The sequence below is a fragment of the Lygodium microphyllum genome, chromosome 2 (genome assembly GCF_053477565.2).
Source record: "Lygodium microphyllum isolate KBCC chromosome 2, Lygodium_microphyllum_v1.1.10, whole genome shotgun sequence".
Taxonomy (NCBI): Eukaryota; Viridiplantae; Streptophyta; class Polypodiopsida; order Schizaeales; family Lygodiaceae; genus Lygodium; species Lygodium microphyllum.
In genome coordinates, this window is record NC_141136.1 from 87,431,868 (window position 1) to 87,450,793 (window position 18,926).

At 42.3% G+C, this 18,926-nt stretch overlaps 1 protein-coding gene across 2 annotated transcripts in view; it reads left to right on the forward strand.

Annotated features, from left to right (window-relative positions):
- LOC148039984 (telomere repeat-binding factor 1-like) overlaps positions 1-17,415 on the forward strand; it is a 111,027-nt gene extending 93,612 nt beyond the window's left edge. Inside the window, exons 4-7 of one of the 2 annotated variants that reach the window (XM_087695548.1) lie at positions 16,263-16,346; positions 16,431-16,557; positions 16,639-16,848; positions 17,069-17,415. In XM_087695548.1, the coding sequence (XP_087551674.1) occupies positions 16,263-16,346; positions 16,431-16,557; positions 16,639-16,848; positions 17,069-17,115 (468 nt within the window). In that variant the 3' untranslated portion in view covers positions 17,116-17,415. Of the gene's footprint in view, positions 1-16,262; positions 16,347-16,430; positions 16,558-16,638; positions 16,849-17,065 lie in introns of both variants that reach the window. The other variant, XM_087695540.1, reaches the window with a different exon arrangement.
- Positions 17,416-18,926: the final 1,511 nt, after the last annotated feature.

Here is an 18,926-nt window from a genome sequence, read left to right on the forward strand (position 1 = left end):
TCGTACGTGGTACTAGTGCAACTATGGTTGAGAGAGAGAAATAGGCTCTAGAGAGAGAGAGAGAGAGAGAGAGAGAGAGAGAGAGAGAGGCTTGGGGAAGAAATAAGAAAGAAAGAAGAAAAAAAAAGAAAGAATAAAGAAAAACAGAAAGTTGTAGACTTGAAGGAGAGTGGCCAAAAAGTGCCTATTTTTTGTACTAAATTGTACGGATACGTACCGTACCGTACCGTACGGATCCTACCGTATGGATTAGTCAGTATTACATACGGAGACAACCTTGATTGATGCATAAGACTATGCCTTAGGAGCCATCTTGTCCTAGCAAGGAAATGATGGTCATATGCATCCAGTGGTATTCCACTCAAGGAAGTTCTTCCCTCCTTCAGAGATAAACTATGAAATCCATGACAAAGAACTCCTTGCCTTTGTAGATGCCTTTGATACTTGGCGTCATCATCTAGAGGGTGGAGGCTATAAAGTTATTGTCTATACAGATATAAAAATCTAGAATACTTTGTGACAATCCGCATCCTCAATCCAAGACAATCCTGCTGGAGTAACTTCTAATGTAGGTTTGACTTTGTCATCACCTATCGCCCAGGATGCCAACAATGCCAATTAGATGCTTTATCAAGAAGATCCTACTTGGCACCTAAGAAGGGAGAAGAAGCTTTTGATCAACAACTAGCAATATTAAATCCAGAGCACATCCAGCTAGTAGCCATCTCCAGTTGTCACCAAGATGACCCTACCTTGATCTAGTTAATCCATGAAGCCCTGCTGCGTGATGATTTGGTCAACAATATCAAGAGAAAAAATCAAGAGGCAAAAGGAAATGACGTTTGTGAGTTTCAAGAAACTAATGGATTGTTATACTACAAGGATCTACTTTACATCCCTCTAGGAAAGTTGAGACTCCAGGTTCTCTAACAACCCCATGACACCCTAGTAGTAAGACACTTTGGAGTTAATAAGACCTTAAAGATTATTTCAAGAGATTTTTGGTGGCCCTAGATGTGGAAAGAAGTTAAGGAATATATAAAATCATGTGATACATGCAATAGGGCCAAGGTACCTCGTCACAAACCACATGGCCTCTTGCAATTCTTGCCCATTTCAGTGGGGTTGGTCTTCTGTGTCCATGGATTTCATGATAGACCTTCCCAAATCAGACAAATATGACTCTATTCTTGTTGTGGTAGATAGATTCACAAAAATGACACATTTCAACCCTACCACCAAGACCACCATCACAGGCACAGCTACCGCTAGACTCTTCCTTGGATACATTTTCAAATTACATGGACTTCCAGGCGACATCATCAACGATCGGGGTCCCCAATTCATATCTAGTTTTTGGAAGAGTCTTTGCAATCTCCTTGGAGTCGAAGTTAAGTTATCATGGCTAATCATCCACAGACTGATGGTCAACAAGAACGGGTAAATCAAGTCTTGGAATAATATCTCTGCTGCACCATCAACTACCATCATAATGATTGGTTTGAGCTCTTGTCCTTTGCAAAGTTTGCTTATAATAATAATATCCATGCATCTACGAAGCAAACTCCTTTCTTTGCAAGCTATGGCTACCATCATCTAAGGATGGATGTACATCTCTCCAATCAAGTAAATAACCCTCCCATGCAAGATAAAGCTCAACACCTAGTAGATATACACCAAGAACTCAAGCAACAAATCCAAAAGGCTCAGAATCAACACAAGCACTATGCAGATCAGTATCGTCTGCAATATCCAGCATACAAAGTCGGTGATAAAGTATGGTTGCTCAGGTATAACCTCTAGATAACAAGGCCCTTCACCAAGCTAGACCACCAGAGATTTGGGCCCTTCACTATTGTAGCCAAGATCAACCCAATTGCTTACCGACTCCAACTCCCCAACACCATGAAGATTCACCTAGTCTTCCATGTTTCTTTGCTTGCGCCATACCATAGCTCACCACTGAGGGGGGAGAGATTTAATCCCCCACCACCTATTGAGATTGAAGATCATGAAGAATTTGAGGTCGAGCATGTCTTAGACTTGAGGATCTCTCGAGGTCGACTGGAATACCTTTCTTTATTGGAAAGGATATAACACCAATGATTGCACTTGGAAACTTGTAGAATATCTCCAAAGAGCACCTCTCAAAGTTAAAGAATTTCATAAGAGAAATCCAATGAAACTTGGACCAAACCACCAAGTTGCTCCTTGTGGAACTCGTCGCTAGAGGAGGGGGTGATATCACGGATATGTCATGATCAAGTGTATGGATTAATTCTTGCTCATGCCATATGAATCCACACCCCATGCGAGTGTACCCTTAACGGGACATCCTCAAGCCAACCATGCGAACCCATCCTTACCATGCCATCATAGAATCTTCTAGAGGATATGCCATGTCATCGCTTGCATCATTGATGATGTTATCGTGGAACATTCTAGAAGATCTTTAGCCGTCCTCCAACACCTATAAAAGGAGGGGCTCACCATAAAGCTCCTTAGTCTTGCCAATGCCAATCTTAGAAGCTCAAGGAGTCGAGACCTCCAAGTAAGTAACTTTGAGTTTTAGTTCTAGTTCTTGTCTAGTCATGGTATCTAGTCTTGTCTTGTCTTTTATTATACTCTTGTTGGCACTAAATTTTTTAACTTCTCAATCATCCTATCCATTGCCTCGTACACTTTACCAATACATGGTTGCATACCATTAATGAATCTTAACGAGTGTACAATAGGCATAACCATTGCATTATAATTTTTTACATTATCCCAAAATTCATTGCTCTGCATTTTCCCTATATGTCAGGCCCACTCTCTGAGGCGTCCCAACAATAAAAAGTTGTACTAAACTCATCACTGACAAACTATTGTCTCACTGTACCCATGCACTCTCTGAGGCGTCCCAACAATAAAAAGTCGTAGGTAAAGTGTGTGTCTAAATACTTTAACAACATCTTTCTTGACCTTTTTATAAACTCATAGCAAAGGTATTGGTGATTTAAAATAAAAATAACCATTTGACTTGCATTTTGTATCATAGGATGGACCCATGATAACTTATTAATATCCTTCAAAAGATTGTTCAAGAAATGCGCCATGTAATTAGAAAATGTGATATGCTTGTACACTCCCTGAACAATGGCAGCAGCTGCTCTATTTGTGGGTTCAATATTAGCCACAAAACTGATCAGCAAATGTGGCCCAACAATCTCAGTAGCAGAGATCCACTTTGCTGCAAGCTGATCCGTGGACTTTCCAGTCCCTGAAGCATCATGGGATGACATATAAGACATCTTCTCTCGAGAGTAAGCTACAATGCCATGGATTAACTTCTTTCTCGTGTCACTCCACCTATCAGTGATAAGTGTGATACCATTCTTCTCTCTTTATGTTTGTTGCAGCTTGCTCCACAATATGCTTTTTTTATTAAGTAAGGTAGTGCGTAAAGTTTTAGAAGAGGGGGACACGTAGTTAGGCCCATACTCTCCAACCTTCTTCAACATGGCTCTAAAGTACTCCTACCTAGGGACATAAATTAATAAACACTAATTGTCATGATAACATGATTTTAGAATTTAATTTAAGTTGTAAGTTCTTATAAGTTTATAACCAAGTTATAAGTTTGAAAATTATATTATTTAAGGGAAAAAATGTAAATAGTAAAGAATCAAGCATGTCAATTTGCCAAAACCTGGTTGTATGAAAGGCAATACAGTCGTGGTAGAAGAAATGCGATTGAATCTGTCTCTTCTTTTTTGATTTTGTCCCAACTTTCCTCGAGAGTAGTTTAATATCTAATGGTCAAGGATAAAGGTGTTGGATGACGAATATGAACTTAATCCAACAACTCTATGTGGTGCAGAGGCCATGCTCCCTATGGTAGATGAAACTCTAGGCCTATTAGCTATTGCTACTGCCGTTGCCGTCGCAAGTGTAGTTGGATTGACCACCACTTATGCAACCCTCGATGCAAATAGAGCCTCTTGTCAGCCACATGCTCTAGAAGCTTCCTTCTCTTCTTTGGTGTGACATTGGGACAATATTGCATCTGCAATCTTGGCTTGTGCAATAAATGAGCCCTTACTTTATTTGCGCCACTTGTACATTGGTACCGACACAACTTGTACGACCAAGCACGTGATTTGTCTCCGCTTGATGGGTGTTCATCATTTATCTTGTCCCACCACGACCATGTGTTGGATCGTATGCCTCTTCCTCTGGCTCGATGGCCCAGTTGTGAAGAAGCTCTGCGGAGACGAGTGTTGTGCAACACAAGGCGGTAGCCGAATACATGGGCACGCACGAGTGACGGGTACCAAGCAAAGCAATTGACTATTGGTTGCTTAGTTTTTGCCTGTGGGTGCTCGGTGTAGGGTGCCCAAGTTGCAAGAACTAAGAAGAAGAAGAATGTGATGATCAGATGATGATGATGATGAGGAGGAGACAAGTGAGAAAGAAGAAGAAGAAGCTGAAGATGAAGATGAGCAAGAGGCGGTTGAGAAGCGGGCTGCGGAGATGAGTGGGGGTTGGAACAAGTGTTGGAGTCGAAAGGCAGGTGGGAGTTGATCGCGAGTTAGGCAAGGAGGGATATTTCAAAGACAGGGGAGAGAAAGAAGACCGAAAAGTGGGAGACGATGACTGTCCATCTCTTGAGAGTCCCATCCCTGACATGCAATTTGTCCCCAAGATGGAAGGATGACCGTCGTCCCCTTGTGACATTGCCAAAAGGGAACATCCCCCGTTTCGCCTCCACATCCCGCATAGACGTCCTCTCTCAGGACGACATTTTGGAATCCTGGGGGACCTAGGACAGGCGTCCCCTGTTTCTATGCTTGACCATGAGTTCCAAGAATTCAAGATTCTAGATTGCTCAAGTCAAGTTGATTGAAACTCGGCTCTCGTTGAGTTTTCCATTGCAATGGCTTGTAAGTCCCTTCATGACCAAGTCATAGTTTTCTTGAATAAACTCCCAAAGTAATATTTCAATTTCATTCAACAAGTGATTTCACAGTCGATTATGCTCATATTTTATGAATCTTAATGTTAGCTATTGCGTTATGCTCAGCTCTTTCACAATAGAACACACAGTCTTCTCTCAAACTAGGGTGGTAGAATGTGCCAAAGAAAAATAGATACTACTAACATTGGTCATTTGATGATGAGTGGTGCTCAAAGTCTAGAGACATAGAACCAAAACTCAAAGGACATCCCCACCTCTCAATCTTAGGGTTGCCCAAAAACAAGGGAGATAGGGTGGTGGTAATCAACAAAATCAGGGGTAGTGGAGATCTCAGGTCCGCACAAACTTCGGTTAGCCATCACAATTGGCGCCGTTCTCAAGTGTACAAGCATGTTTGATTGGTCTTTTGGACCATCGATGGTCTTTTGTCCTTAGGCCCATCCGGTTTTCGTAGGGATTCGAGGTTGAGGGCTTGATCAACATTCATGGTTTCCTTCCCGACAAGGTGACTCTGCAGAGTCCCACTCTACTCAACTGAGTAGCTCTTTGGTTGCTTGGATTGTGGATAATCGAGCCCCACATCACGCGACCCCCATTGAGGACTTTTTTAAAACGTAAACCCTTGTAGTTGGGCATGTCCATTGTGGAAATAACTCCTTGGTCAAAATCCAAGGTGGAGGTTGCATCAAGTTTGATACTAACATTGGCCTTGATCTTGCTATGTTGGATGATGTTTGTTATGTCCCCTAGCTTGGGGTGAATCTTTTTATCTACTCAATAGATTTCTTGATAGGGATAAGAAATCTCTAACCAGCCTTCCTTCCGTGGATGGGTGGTAAATCCCTGATTACAACTTAATGACAGCAGCAAACAATTAATGCAAATCTGAAAATACAAATTTACCTATTGATCTTGGACAATGCACACCCGATTGGCCCCAAAATTGCGCCCCTTTATTGAAGAAAAAGTTGATTAACAATGGGATTTTCCCGATCCCCTTCTCAATCCAAACTCCCCTTGTTGTCCAAAGTGACCAGCAAGTCTTCAATTTGATTTTCCCCTCGATTCGGGCACTTATTTGGCCTTCACCCACTTCATAGACGATGGAAATGCCCCAAATTCAACGGTTGGCTGGTCTGCTACTTGAATTTAGTTGAAATTCATCTTCAGCCCTAAAAAATCCAAGTCTTGGAGCTTCCAATTTCTGGCACTCGTTCGAGGTGAAATGGAGCCATCTCAGTCTTGTAAAAATGCAGATCCAAATGTGAAAACACAATAGTTTTTGTCGTCCATTTTGTCATGAGAAAAACATTATGGAATGTTCAAGGTGTCTTGTCTAGAAGTAAAATGTATAGACTATGGAAGGCTATCTATGCTGGTAAGTGAGATGTATTATGTGTAGTGTAGCACATGCAACGTGCTATGGGTGGTTCCACTTATGTATGCAAGGACTTTACAATGTTCGAGCACCTAGTAGATTTTGGGTCTTGTTTGCTGTTTGCTCCTTCCTATAATCTTCTTTGATTCCCTAGGATGCTCGAGGCAAGTTTATGATTGTGGAGTTTATATATGAGGGGAAGGCTCTTTGGCTGGTAGGGGTAGGTGCCTCCAATACACCTCAGGATTGTTGGTAGTTGTGGTTGGAGTTGCAATGTCTTGCTTTGGTCCACCAAGGGTTCATATTGGGTGACATTAATCCTTGCAAGCTTATAGAATAGGCAACTTCACCTCATTCTGTGATGGATGGTCTTGAAAGATAGACATGAAATGCTTTGACAGCCGCGTCCTTGAAACAAGACATGTGGTCCTAGCTCCATCCTTCAGATTTAAGGCTTACCTTTCGTTCTCTTCAACATGTTTGAACTTGGGCTAGATTGGATAGGATGTACATTTGTGAGAGTGGTTCTTTCCTTTTGGCAGTTCTTAATATGTGGGTGGAGACATAGCATGTCCTACCCGACCATTTTCCTCGTCTCGGAAAGGATTCATCACGTGGTGGATGCTTTCAAGGCCTAGCTAGGGCATATGCCTTTGAGATTCAATTAGTCTTTCCTCTTGGAAAATCAGTTCTTGGAATACATACTGCAATTGATAGTTTCGTTTGGTAGACAAGCCCTTTTTGAGGGGTTGGAAGCATGTCCTTTCGGAGTAATGCACGGGTTTTGTCTAGAGCTTACAAGATTCAGCAGGTATTTGCATTCAATGCTGAATTACAGCATTTGCAATCCCTATTGGAACAATTTATCACTATTATGCAAAGAGCCATGGATGTATTTGATAAGCTAACCACCCACTTTGAATGTTTGAAATGCAAAGTCAAGGCTCTTCAAGATGAGTAGGATGCAAAAGATAAATTGTTGGCCCGTTGGGATGTCCTATATGATAGTAATTGTCAAACTTATAAGTCTTATGCTAGGCTTTGCCAAAATTATGCGCGGGAGAATATTGTGCACTTGTTGGATATGCAGAATGTGGTGGTCATTGAGTCTCGTTCTATAATATAGACGTGTTTCCAGTATTAGAAATCTTTGTTAGGGCCTCAAGTAATTCTCATTGATGTGGTTTGCGTTGCCTACAATTATGTTCTGGGCATGGTGCATGATCAGGTAAAACCTAAATGGGCCAAGTTTATGGAGGATGATATCATTGAGGAGGAGGTTGAGGAGGTGTTGTCTCATCTACATCTTTAGAGAAGCCCTAGATGGGATGACTTATCGAATGAATTATTCTCCACATACGTGGATTAGCTCAAGAACCCTTTGGCCTGTCTTTGTGAACAAGTTTGGTAGTCGGGTTCCATGCCCTCAGATTGGAAGATAGCAGTGCTTCACGTGTTGCCAAACTTCAAAAGGTTGCCTCGCCTCAAACTTTAAAGCAGTGGAGGCCCATTTCAGTTATGGGTTTCTTATATTTTTTCCATACTTGATTCACCTGAGACAATATGGCTTTATCAAGGGTCGCAACATCATGCACAATATTCTTAATGTACAATTAGGGATAGACTATGAAAAAGCCTCTGACCAATAGGTTGTTATGATTCAAGTGGATATTGGAAAGGCTTTTGATCATATCACTTGGTCATTTCTTTGACACTTGATGTTTGCCATGGGATTTGGGCCTCGAATCATATCTCTTATTGATACTCTTAGCATTGGTGTAGTGGCACATATTACGCTTAATGGGGGAGTGACTGATGTGATCTCTCTCTTCTCCACACCCCCCCTCCCCCCCCCCCCCCCCCCCCCCCCCCCCCTGCCCCAAGGCACTAGGAAAGCCCTCTCAATCCCTTGCTATTTGCTTTGGTGACCCATGTGATGCTTTCTTTGCTAGATAAGCTCGCTATTGATGGTGAGATGTGTGGCAAAATATTATGCAGAATGTGGCGGTCATCGAGTCTCATTCTATAATATAGATACACCTCCAATATTAGAAATCTTTGAACTTGGGGCCTCAGTAAATTCTCATTGATGAAGTTTGTGCTACATGCAATTATGTTGTGGGCATGGTGCATGACCAGGTGAAACCTGAATGGGCTGGGGATGAGTTTATGGAGGCTGATATCACTGAGCAAAAGGTTGAGGAGGTGTTGTCTCATCTACCTCGCAAGAAAAGCCCTTGATGGGATGGCTTACCTAATGGATTATTCTCCACATACGTGGATTAGCTGAAGAACCCTTTGGCCCGTTTTTGTGAGTAGGTTTGGTAGTTGGATTCCTTGCCCTCAGACTAGAAGATAGCAGTGCTTCTCCTGTTGCCAAACTTCCAATGATTTCCTCGCCTCAAACTTTGAGGTAGTGAAGGCCCATTTCGGTTATGGATTTCTTATACAAAATTTTTGCTAAGATCATTGCAAATAGACTTCAAAAAGTTTCCTTGTTGTCAATCCACCTGAGATAGCATGGCTTTATCAAGAGTGAGTGGTATTGTCTGTTGGATGTTAGTATCCACATGACAGCTTTGAACTTTGCCCTTTTATAGGTTTTGTGTGTTCAATATCACCCTTGGATGGATATTGTCAGGGTTTTTATGGAGGATGTTGGTATTCCTCATGGGCACATAACTTTTCAAGCCTCCTGATGGAATATCTTGAATTCCGCTGATCGAGAATGTCCAAGTCATTTCTTATCACACACTTGATTGCATCATGGTAGGAGTTTCTTTGGCTTACTATATGGCGCCCTCCAAATTTAAAAAAGAAAGCAAATTCTTTGCAAGCAAAGATTTTAGCCACATCCAAGCTGTTTGACTGGCCTAACAAGATATTGCAAAGGACTAAATTGAATAGGATAGCGAGGTTGAGCTTGAAGGCTATCTAGGATGTTGTGATCCCGGTTTGGGCGATGGTTTATTCTTTCTGTCATATTTTCCAGTACATTTGAATATCAAGAGGTTACAGGCCATTGTGGTTGTCCATGGAGGACTAGCTTCAGAGCGACTCTCCATTGCCTGCTTTTTTACCCTTATCGCCATGGTTAGAGATTGGGCTTTTGTGAAACCACATGATTTTCTAAAATGGTCAGCTAATTAGATCTATCTACAAAATTAGATCTATCACAAAATTGTAGAGGATAAGAGATGGATTATTGAGAAAGCCAACAAAGTTTGGTCGGTTCATGATAGCACAACTAAGTGGCTTGATTGCATGCTTCACTTGTGGAAGTCATAGCTTGCCTATCAAGTGAAAGTTCTCCTTTGGAGGCTTCTCATTGGGGGTTTGCCCATGGGCAACGCATTGTGGGCCATGAAGATATCTCGTGGAAAATGTATATTTTGTACCACTTGTGATGAGACCTTGGTTCATCTTTTCATTTCTTGCCCAATTGCGAAACAGGTTTGGGACTTCATTTCTAGAATGTGGACCTCGCTAATAGGTTAGAGAATGCTTGTTTGCTCTTGGGCCCTAGTAAGTAGGATGCCTTCCATGGCCCAATTGCAGTTTCATCAGCCTTTCCTCTTTCAGTTCATGTGATGGATTGGTCTTTGGCACATCTAACAAACTAGAAATGCTTTTATATTTGATTGGGCCTTAGGTATACCATATCTGTGGCCATGTGGGTCGAGTGAGAGGCTTGCTTTTATGGAGGATTTCTTCTATGATTTCAGCTAGCCTCATTATTGGAGAGGTGGCTGTGATATTGTTCGTTTCACTCCTGTTGTGCCCTCTCGACCATCGCCTTCATTTGGTCCTGTGGTTTTGATGCTTGATAGTTTTTAGAGCTTTTGCTCATGTAGTAGGATGTTCTCATAGCCTGATGGTTTCGTGTGAGTTGTTACCACTCTATTTGGTTGGCCTGAACTTGAAGGCCTGATGTAAATATTTCCATACATTAATAAACACTTACTTGTGGGAGAGAGAGAGAGAGATGCCAGCGATGGAGCGTGCTGCAGGCCTACACGTCTGTCGTCCCTGAAGTGCTTAGCACCCAGCCTCGGTGGGTGTACTCTGTCTGCTGCCCTGCCAGTCTTCAGCACTGCGTCTGCTGCCCCTGGGCGTCTGCAGTGTGCAGGCAGTCAGGCGTCTCCAGAGTTAGTCGTCATGTGCAGAGTTAGTGGCTACATCCAGCTGTTCTCGCATCCAGCAGTCGTCACATCCAGGGTCAGACGTCATGAGAGTTTGTTGTTTTCACAGCAGTTGTCATATTAAGAGAGAGAGAGTTTGCTGCGCGTGACCTAGGCTGAACTGCAGTCAACTGCAGTCAGTAGGGAAGGGACTGCAGGCAGCGACCTCACGGATCTGCAATAATCGTGTGGTAGCCTGCTAAATTTTAGGACTGATCACAGACTCACGACCTGTGCATAAGAGCTTGAAAGTACATCGTGAGGGGGTTTTGGTTGCAGAAATTGCGTACGTGCAGTCCTTCACAGTTTGACTGCATAACAGGTGCAGTCTACATGCAGGGCTTGAAGAAGGAGACAGATTCTGTTCAGTTCTGAAATAGCCAGTCAGGGTTGAGAATAAAGTTTGCAATAAGCATAAAGTTCTGTTATGGTGAATCTGCAGGTGTCAAATGGTATTGATATGGCCTTTCTCAACCAGCATAGAGGGCATGGGGATGACAAAGATTTGGCGGAATTGGATGGTGACTTGTCAGCTGAAGATTCTGGGCAGTTGATGGATGGGGATGAGATGGGTAAACGTCGTAAGATGTCGGTTGATGATCCAGTTTTATGTGCCCCGAATTTGTGTCAGCTAGATGCTCATGCTTCATGTTCACAGAGTGATGGGTCTCTTTTGTGTATATTGGACACTGCCAACAAAGGACTATGTCCATGCTTCATGTTTACAGAGTGATGGGTCTCTTTTGTGTATGTTGGACACTGCCAACAATTTTATGTCGGACTATGTTCATGCCAATGAGGGTAAACCAAGCTCTTTACTGGATGAGGACCGTGTGGTTGCTGTTATGGGAACTGACCTGGTCTTACAGCAGATTGCTGTTTTCCTTGAGAGGGAAACCATCTTTTACTTTGTGGGAAGGACTCCTTTGATTAGTTGGATCCGTGCTTGGCTGCAGTCCATGCTTGTCAGTGTTGAGGTGAGTCAAGATGATGCTTCAGAGCAAGTGCAGGCCCCTCTTGTTGAAGAGATTTATGATGGACCAAAGGGGTTTTTTGAGGTTCTTTTTCGTTCCTCGGAAGTGCATGCTCAAATTATGCAACGTATTCCTTTGTTCATGGATGGCTAGCTAGTACATATGGTCCCATGGAGGCCTATGGCAAAGTTTCAGGAGTTACTCAGGCAGGCATATCTAATTTGGGTGGAGGTGGTTGATTTTCCCGCATATATTTGGCGACCTCTTCCTTTGGTTTTGAGAACCCTTGGTGAGGTGTTAGTGGAGCCTTGGTTGGCCTCTCGCAATAGGAACCGGGCTTGTATGCTTTGGGACATAGGGAAATGTTGCACGACCAAAATTCATTTTCTGGTTCTAGGGTTGCAATTGTTGGTTTATGAGCTGAAATGGGGCACATTTGCTAGACACAATTTCGTGGTATTGCATGGTTCTATGGATCCTGACATGGATATGCAAGAGCAGAAGCTAATTCTGTGCCGCTTGTCCAGCATGGACATGATGATGGAACTAAGGATGTTTCCCAAGATGGTATTGAGCGTGCATCGCTTTTAGTTGGTTGGAATTTTCCCTCTCATGATGATTCTTGGGTCATAGTGGTTAGACGTAATGCTAAACATGATTCTCATTTGACTCCTGCCCATCCACCTTCACACCCTATTACTAAGACTTTTCAGCACAGAGGTAGGGGGTTTTATATGAAACCTCAATCTTCACATGTTCTAGTTGTTGGTGCAGATGATAAAAGGGCTTCTGATTCTGCTTTGCACTTTGATGCACGTGGGAGGCTTGTGCCATGGGATGTTTTCCGTTCTCAACAACAATTTCCTTCTTGTGCTTCGATTGCTAGTTTGCATAGGGAAGATCTTGTAGATGTGATCCGAAGCGAGATGGAGAGATTTTAGGCAGCTAAAGCTAGTGATGTTAAAGGGAAAGGGAAAGTGGTGGTTCAGTAGTTTTCTTTTCTATTTATTCATGAGAATTGCTTTATGAAATGTAAAAGGTATTTTTTCGGGCAGTAAGTAGTATCGGTTGTGGAAAGTTGTGTTAGCTGGAAATTGGGATGTTTTTTTGCTGTGGAGCATAAACAACATGGTTTGGTAGGATCTTCTTATGTATATAGGATTATGCAGTTTTTTTCAATTGTCGCGCTCCACATAAATCTAGAGTTATGTTGGCCGTTCAGATCTTCCTTGTAACCCCTTTGGTTTCTCACGACCCTCGTGGCAGATTTTTGATTCTGGAAATCCTATATGAGGGAGAGGTTTTGTGGCTGGTGGGCATTTATACTCCTTCTATTACTTAGGAATGTCATCAACTTTGGTATGACTCGCATTGCCTAGCCATGGCTCATCAAGGCTTTGTTATGGGTGATTTTAATACATGCATATCAGTGGATTAGACGACTTCATCGCACTCGGTCATGTATGGTCCTAAGTGACAGGCTTCGGATGCTTTGGCAGTAGTGTCTTTGAAACAGGACATGGTCCAGGATGCATCCTTCACAGTCTAGATATACATAACGTTCTTTTCAGATATTTGGGTGGAGTGATAGTATGTCTTGTCAGACCACTATTCTTTGGTCTTGGAATTAACCCACAGACCTGTTTATGCTTTGAAGGCTTTTCTTGCTTGATTGCCTCTTTGTTTCAACCAATCTTTTCTGCTGCAAAATCAGTTTTTGGAATGTATTCAACAATTGATTACTTCTTTTAGCTCCAGGGTCCTATTTGGAGGGATGGAAGGATGGGCTGTTTTCAGGGATAACGCACGAGCGTTGTCCTGATAATATGGTATTCAGCATGCTTCCTCTTTATGAGTTGAATTGCAGCAGTCGCAATCTTTGTTGACCCACTCATTGTCTCTGTGTTAGTCAAGGGATACCATTGATGACTTGCTCACATGCATTGAATGGTTAAAATGCAAAGTTCAATCTCTTCAAGAAGAGGAATATGCTAAATACAAATTGTTGGTTAGAACGGAAGCGTTACATGATAATAATTGTCAATCCCATCAATTCTTTGCTCATTTATGCTAGAAATACGCCTGGGAAAATATTGTGTGTTTGGATGAGCAAGGTGTTATGGTGATTGATCTTGCTTCCATCATTCAGATGTGCATTGACTTTTATAAATCATCAATGGGCCCATAAGAGATTCTTTCCGATACTGTTCACTTTGCGTGCCGATACATTTGTGATTTGGTTAGTAACTAGGTTAAGCCAAAATGGGTTGATTTGATGGAGGCTGATATTTCAAAGGATGATGTGGAACATGTGCTGTCCCATTTGCCTCGAAGGAAAAGCCTTGGTTGGGATGGGCTTCCTAATGAGCTGTTTTCAGCCCATGTTGAGCAGCTTAAGGACTCATTAACTCACCTATGGCAGCAAGTGTGGAATTTTGCTATGATGCCTTCAGACTGGAAGATTGCTGTCATTCGATTGTTGCCTAAGGTTCCCTCTCCAACCTCTTTGAAACAATGGAGACCCATTTCTGTTATGGGTTCTTTATATAAAATCTTCTCTAAAATCATTGCCAAGATTACAGAAAGTATTTCCGCACTTGGTTCATCCACGTCAATACGGGTTCATTAAGGGTCGGAATATAAGGCACAACATTTTGAATGTTCAACTGGGGATTGATTATGCAAAAGCGTCAAGCTAGCAGGCTGTTATGTTTTAGCTTGATATTGAAAAGGCATTTGATCATGTTAGCTGGTCTTTTTTACTGTAGCTAATGTCCACCATGGGATTTATTCCTCGCATGATTTCCCTTGTTGATACTATTACTTAGGGTGCCGTTGCTTCCTTGGACTAAGAAGAGTTCTTTTTTTTTGCCGTTGCTTCCTTGGACTAAGAAGTCTCTATTGGAACTTGTTCAGCCTATCCGATTCATGTTGTAGAAAAAGAAAGGAAATTGTTTGGGCCAGGTGTGGATTTTGTGGCAGCATGTGACTACTCCTAAAAGGATGGGGGGAGCCGCTCTATTGGATGTTAATTTGCATATGGCTACTTTGAGGCTAGCTCTTCTGTAGGCACCATGTATTGATGGTCGTCCCTGGTGAAATATTGCCAAATTCTTCATAGAAAGGATCAGTGGATTTTGCAAGAGAGGTGCATTCCACATATATGGTGAGAACCATATTTTCAAATTTAAAGCTTCAACTATGTATATTGAGGATCAGGGAATTCTCACTGTAGGAGATTCACTCTCTGAGGATCAACATCTTAATTTGCTATAACTTGTGTATCCTAAAATCCAAAAACATCAAAATAAAAAGGATTATCCTTATATTCACTTAGGCTACATAGCTATAGGGATTATTCCCTTGTTTCATCATGGTTTGAAAGCTTCATGTATGGCTGCAGTATTAGATACTCGCCATCTTCGCCTCCATGATATGGTAGTAGCTGCAACAGTTTCACCGTTATTCAATGGCCCAATTTTCTTCGACTTGCGTCTCAATTTCGTAATTGCCATAGATGACCCATACCTACGAGAGTTACTAATGCTTCACATTAGGACTATGGGTTTACAAATGAAGGCGTCTTCTGCTCTTCTTGCCATACAATATAGGATGGTGTTTAGGTATATGTCTTTAGCTATACGAAGGGTAGTGGAAGAAGTGAACTCCTCCCAAGACAAAGGCCAGACTATTATTATGAAGTCGGATGAAATCACACAGAGGTTTTTATGTGATTGTGTGAATTGGTCAGAGATTGAGCTGCCCTTGAATGGCAGTTAGATATTTTTTCTATAAAGAAAAAAGAATTGTTACCTCCCAAAGTAATTAAGGTGCAGAACATCAAGGAAAAGACATTGTTACTTCCCCAAAAACAGATATCTGACACTCCTGCTCTAGAACAACCACTTCAAAGACTTTCAGTGCAACCACAGCTAAGGATTTCTCCTTCCCAAAAGAAGGCTAACACTTTAAAATTCCATATTCAACCGTGCTCACACGATCAAATTGTTGATGGTGTCTGTCACATCAGCATTGCGGAAAGCTGATTGAAAAAGCATCTTCATCATCATCTTCTATGCTTAATGTAATTCAAGAGTTTGAGTATGAGAGTAATCAATACAAGGCTGCTCCATATCTGCATCCTCCAGATAATAGTTCTTGGACAGTACAAATTCAAGCAATGAATTGGAGTCATCTTCGCAAGATCTCTGGTGGTCGTGTATTCTGCACTACATGTGACGAGACATTGCTTCATCTCTTTGTCTCTTGCCCTGTTGCACGACAGATTTGGAGTTTTGTTTCCCGTGTGTGGTCCTCAGCAACTCAACACTGGATATCAGCTCATTGGTGGATTATGGAAAAGATGTCCTCTATGTCTTATTTGCATTCAGACTATTCTTGCCTCTTCCATTTCCTTAGATGGACAGCCTTGTGGCATATTTGGCGTACTCGGAATGCTTTTATTTTTGATTCAGTATCGGGCATCCATGGTCATGTGGCCCACGTCTGTGGTTTAGTGTTATGGAAAATCTCCCTTATTGTGTCAGCTGATCTGGTTCTTCGTGACATAGCTGCTCCTTGGCTGGATATTGTTCGCTCCACACCAGTGTCCTTTCTGTGTGATATTTTTATGTGAGAGTCCTGTTGACTTTCATTGGTGTCTGTTTTTTCTTTGCTGACCTGATGGCCTGATGTAAATATTTACTACTTAATTCAATTATCTTCACGAAAAAAAAGAGAGAGAGAGATTAATGCAATATTATTAGCAGGACCACTATTCAGTACCGCTGAACTTCCGAAGAATGCTGATGCAAAAGCTCAAATTTCTCACTCAGCAAGGGAAGCTGATTAAGGCAAGTGGGGAATTTGATTAAGATGCACAGCATGGTTAGGTTCTTTTCGTATTGCCTTCTGATCAAACTGGTCTTGCTTTTCAGATGAGACGAAATTACATAATGAGCTATGGTAATGATTTTCAATATGAAAAGGCTGAGAAATTTCGGCCTCGAAGACAGGATATTGAGGCAAAAACTCAAATACTAGATTGCTGGCAAGAAAGCGAAGGCAAGTACATTCCAAGCCTTGTTCCATATATGTTCAAATGTATTTCACTATGTTGGTGTGCTAATGTAGACCTGGGTGCAGATGGGCAGGGGAAGATGACTGCAGCTGAGGCAGCAATGCTAGCTGCTCAGGCAGTTGCAGAAGCAGAGGCAGCAGCCATTGCAGCTGAAGAAGCAGCCAGGGTAGCTGAAGAAGCAGCCGTGGCAGCTGAAGTTGCTGAAGCTGAGTGGGAAGCTGCAGAAGCAGCAGCAGAAGTGGCAGCTGCTCTAGCGACTGAAAGTCCAAGACAAGGTACGTACATTTGCATCTATTTTTCAGAGAGGACAAGGTAGATAATTTATATTTTTAGTCAGCAGATTGTTGGCGTGCTGCTGTCTTGTGAAAGAAAAGACCCCTCTTTCTTACGCTACATGAATCTGAGAACTTATATTATACATTGGATCTTTGGTATAACCATCCTCAGTTTTTTAAAGTTTCTAAGTCTCGGTAATTTTGTGTTTGTCTGCAGCAGTCAGAATATTGTCTGCTTCTCGAGAAGGGCTCAGTGTGTCTGGTTGAAATCTTCTATTTAACTTCCTGGATTGTGGGTTGCATGATTATAAGTCTGTCATCTGCTTCACTATACCATTCTGTAAAATTGGAGGACAAAGTGAGATTAGGCTTTCAAGTCTAGGATGACAGGTCTTCCGTCTGTATTGTAAGGTTTGTAAGCAAGCTTACTTTGTGTCCGCTCTGTATGCTGAGTTTTGTTACAGCTGGCTGAGGTCTTTTCAAGCAATTTGTAAATATACAAAGGCTCTTCCAAAGACATTGTATTCTCGCAAATATAAGATTTAACAAAAGGTCTAGGTCCTGATTTATTGTGTTTTACCTCAATGTTTTAATGTCCTGAATAATTTTTTGTTTTCTTTTGCAACACCACAGCCTCTGAAGAAGTTTAACGAAGCCTAAAATGCTTAGCGTTTATAAATGAGACGCCTGCTTTAGTGGATAGCTCCAAAGGTGACACAAATGCAGTGTACCAGTCATAGGTGTGGATTTGCAGTTGTCATATAGCTATGGGCTTACGCACTTGGACATGGTGGGCTGTGAAATGTAGCAACTCATCAGACAGGCGTGCATATTGTCTGTTGAGGCTCTCTCCGACTCATGAGTTATTGAAAGCCTCTACCACCTGGCCTGGCATGAGCACCCACAATCATGTTGTCTGTGGCAGCAACAGAGGTGTGCATGCCTCTGCTGAGATCCGAGAGGTGTTTTGACTCCTGCATCTGGTGGCAGCTGACTGCAACCAGTAGTCTCACTGGTAGCATTGGCTGGTTCGGCTTGGGAGTGGCTGGTTCCATCCACATGGTCTGCCTTGACCATGTGGGTGAGTGCAACCAGTAGTCTCACTGGCAGCATTGGCTGGTTTGCGGCTTGGGAGTGGCTGGTTCCATCCACATGGTCTGCCTTGACCAGCCATGTGACCAATCTGAAGTGACGAATAGGGCATCCTGAAGTGGTAGATAAATATTTTCTGCTTTTATTTGTTGAGGTAGCCGCATGTTTTCCTGCTACTGGTGTTTTGAAAGGATAAATAGATCAAGGAAGAAATCAGGTGAGCTTAGTGATTTATTGTGGAGCTAGGCAGAATGCCTATAGTTGTTTGTTTGGGATTGAGTTTCAGTCAAGAAGGCGTGTGGTTGGCTGGTAACACGGAGTGCAGCTGGCACTGCATCGCCAGTCGGTGGCAACCATAGTTTGTTCAGCAACTGCACCCTTTTTACATAATATGAACTTAGAAGTGAAAATATATAAAGCAAAAGGGACATTGTTTGTTTCAAGATGCACACAGCCCCATAAGCAGTACTCAGGGTGCAGAGCCCAGTGTACAGGCATGGTCACAGCAGGTATCAACAGATTCTTTTCGAAAATTGCATGTGAGCTGAGACCGATGTCATATACTTATTGTAGAATAGACCTGTGAGCTACCTAAATTGAGTTCGTGCTATCTTGGTAAGTTGTTGCTCTATTTGGGGAGCCTCACTGATGGGCTGCTTTGCACCTTCGGAGCGATGGAGCCATGGGTTGCATGCTGCAGAGTGATCAGTGTCTCTGCAACTTCTGTCTCCTTTTGCTCCAGGATGTCCTCCTTTTCTTTATTGTATAGGTAGACTTTGACTTGTTTGACAACCCTCCTCGCTTCTTCCTGCGCAATGATCTCACCCATTAAGATGTTAGACTCCACAGATTTTTACCTTACCTGAGAAAACCATAGCATTCCTGTCAGTCCACACATTCTGAAGGTAAACTCCTCGTGTACATGCCTATAGAAGAGGGGGCATGTTGTAAGCTTCACCTAGCAATATCTCCTTCCAGCTTAGTCT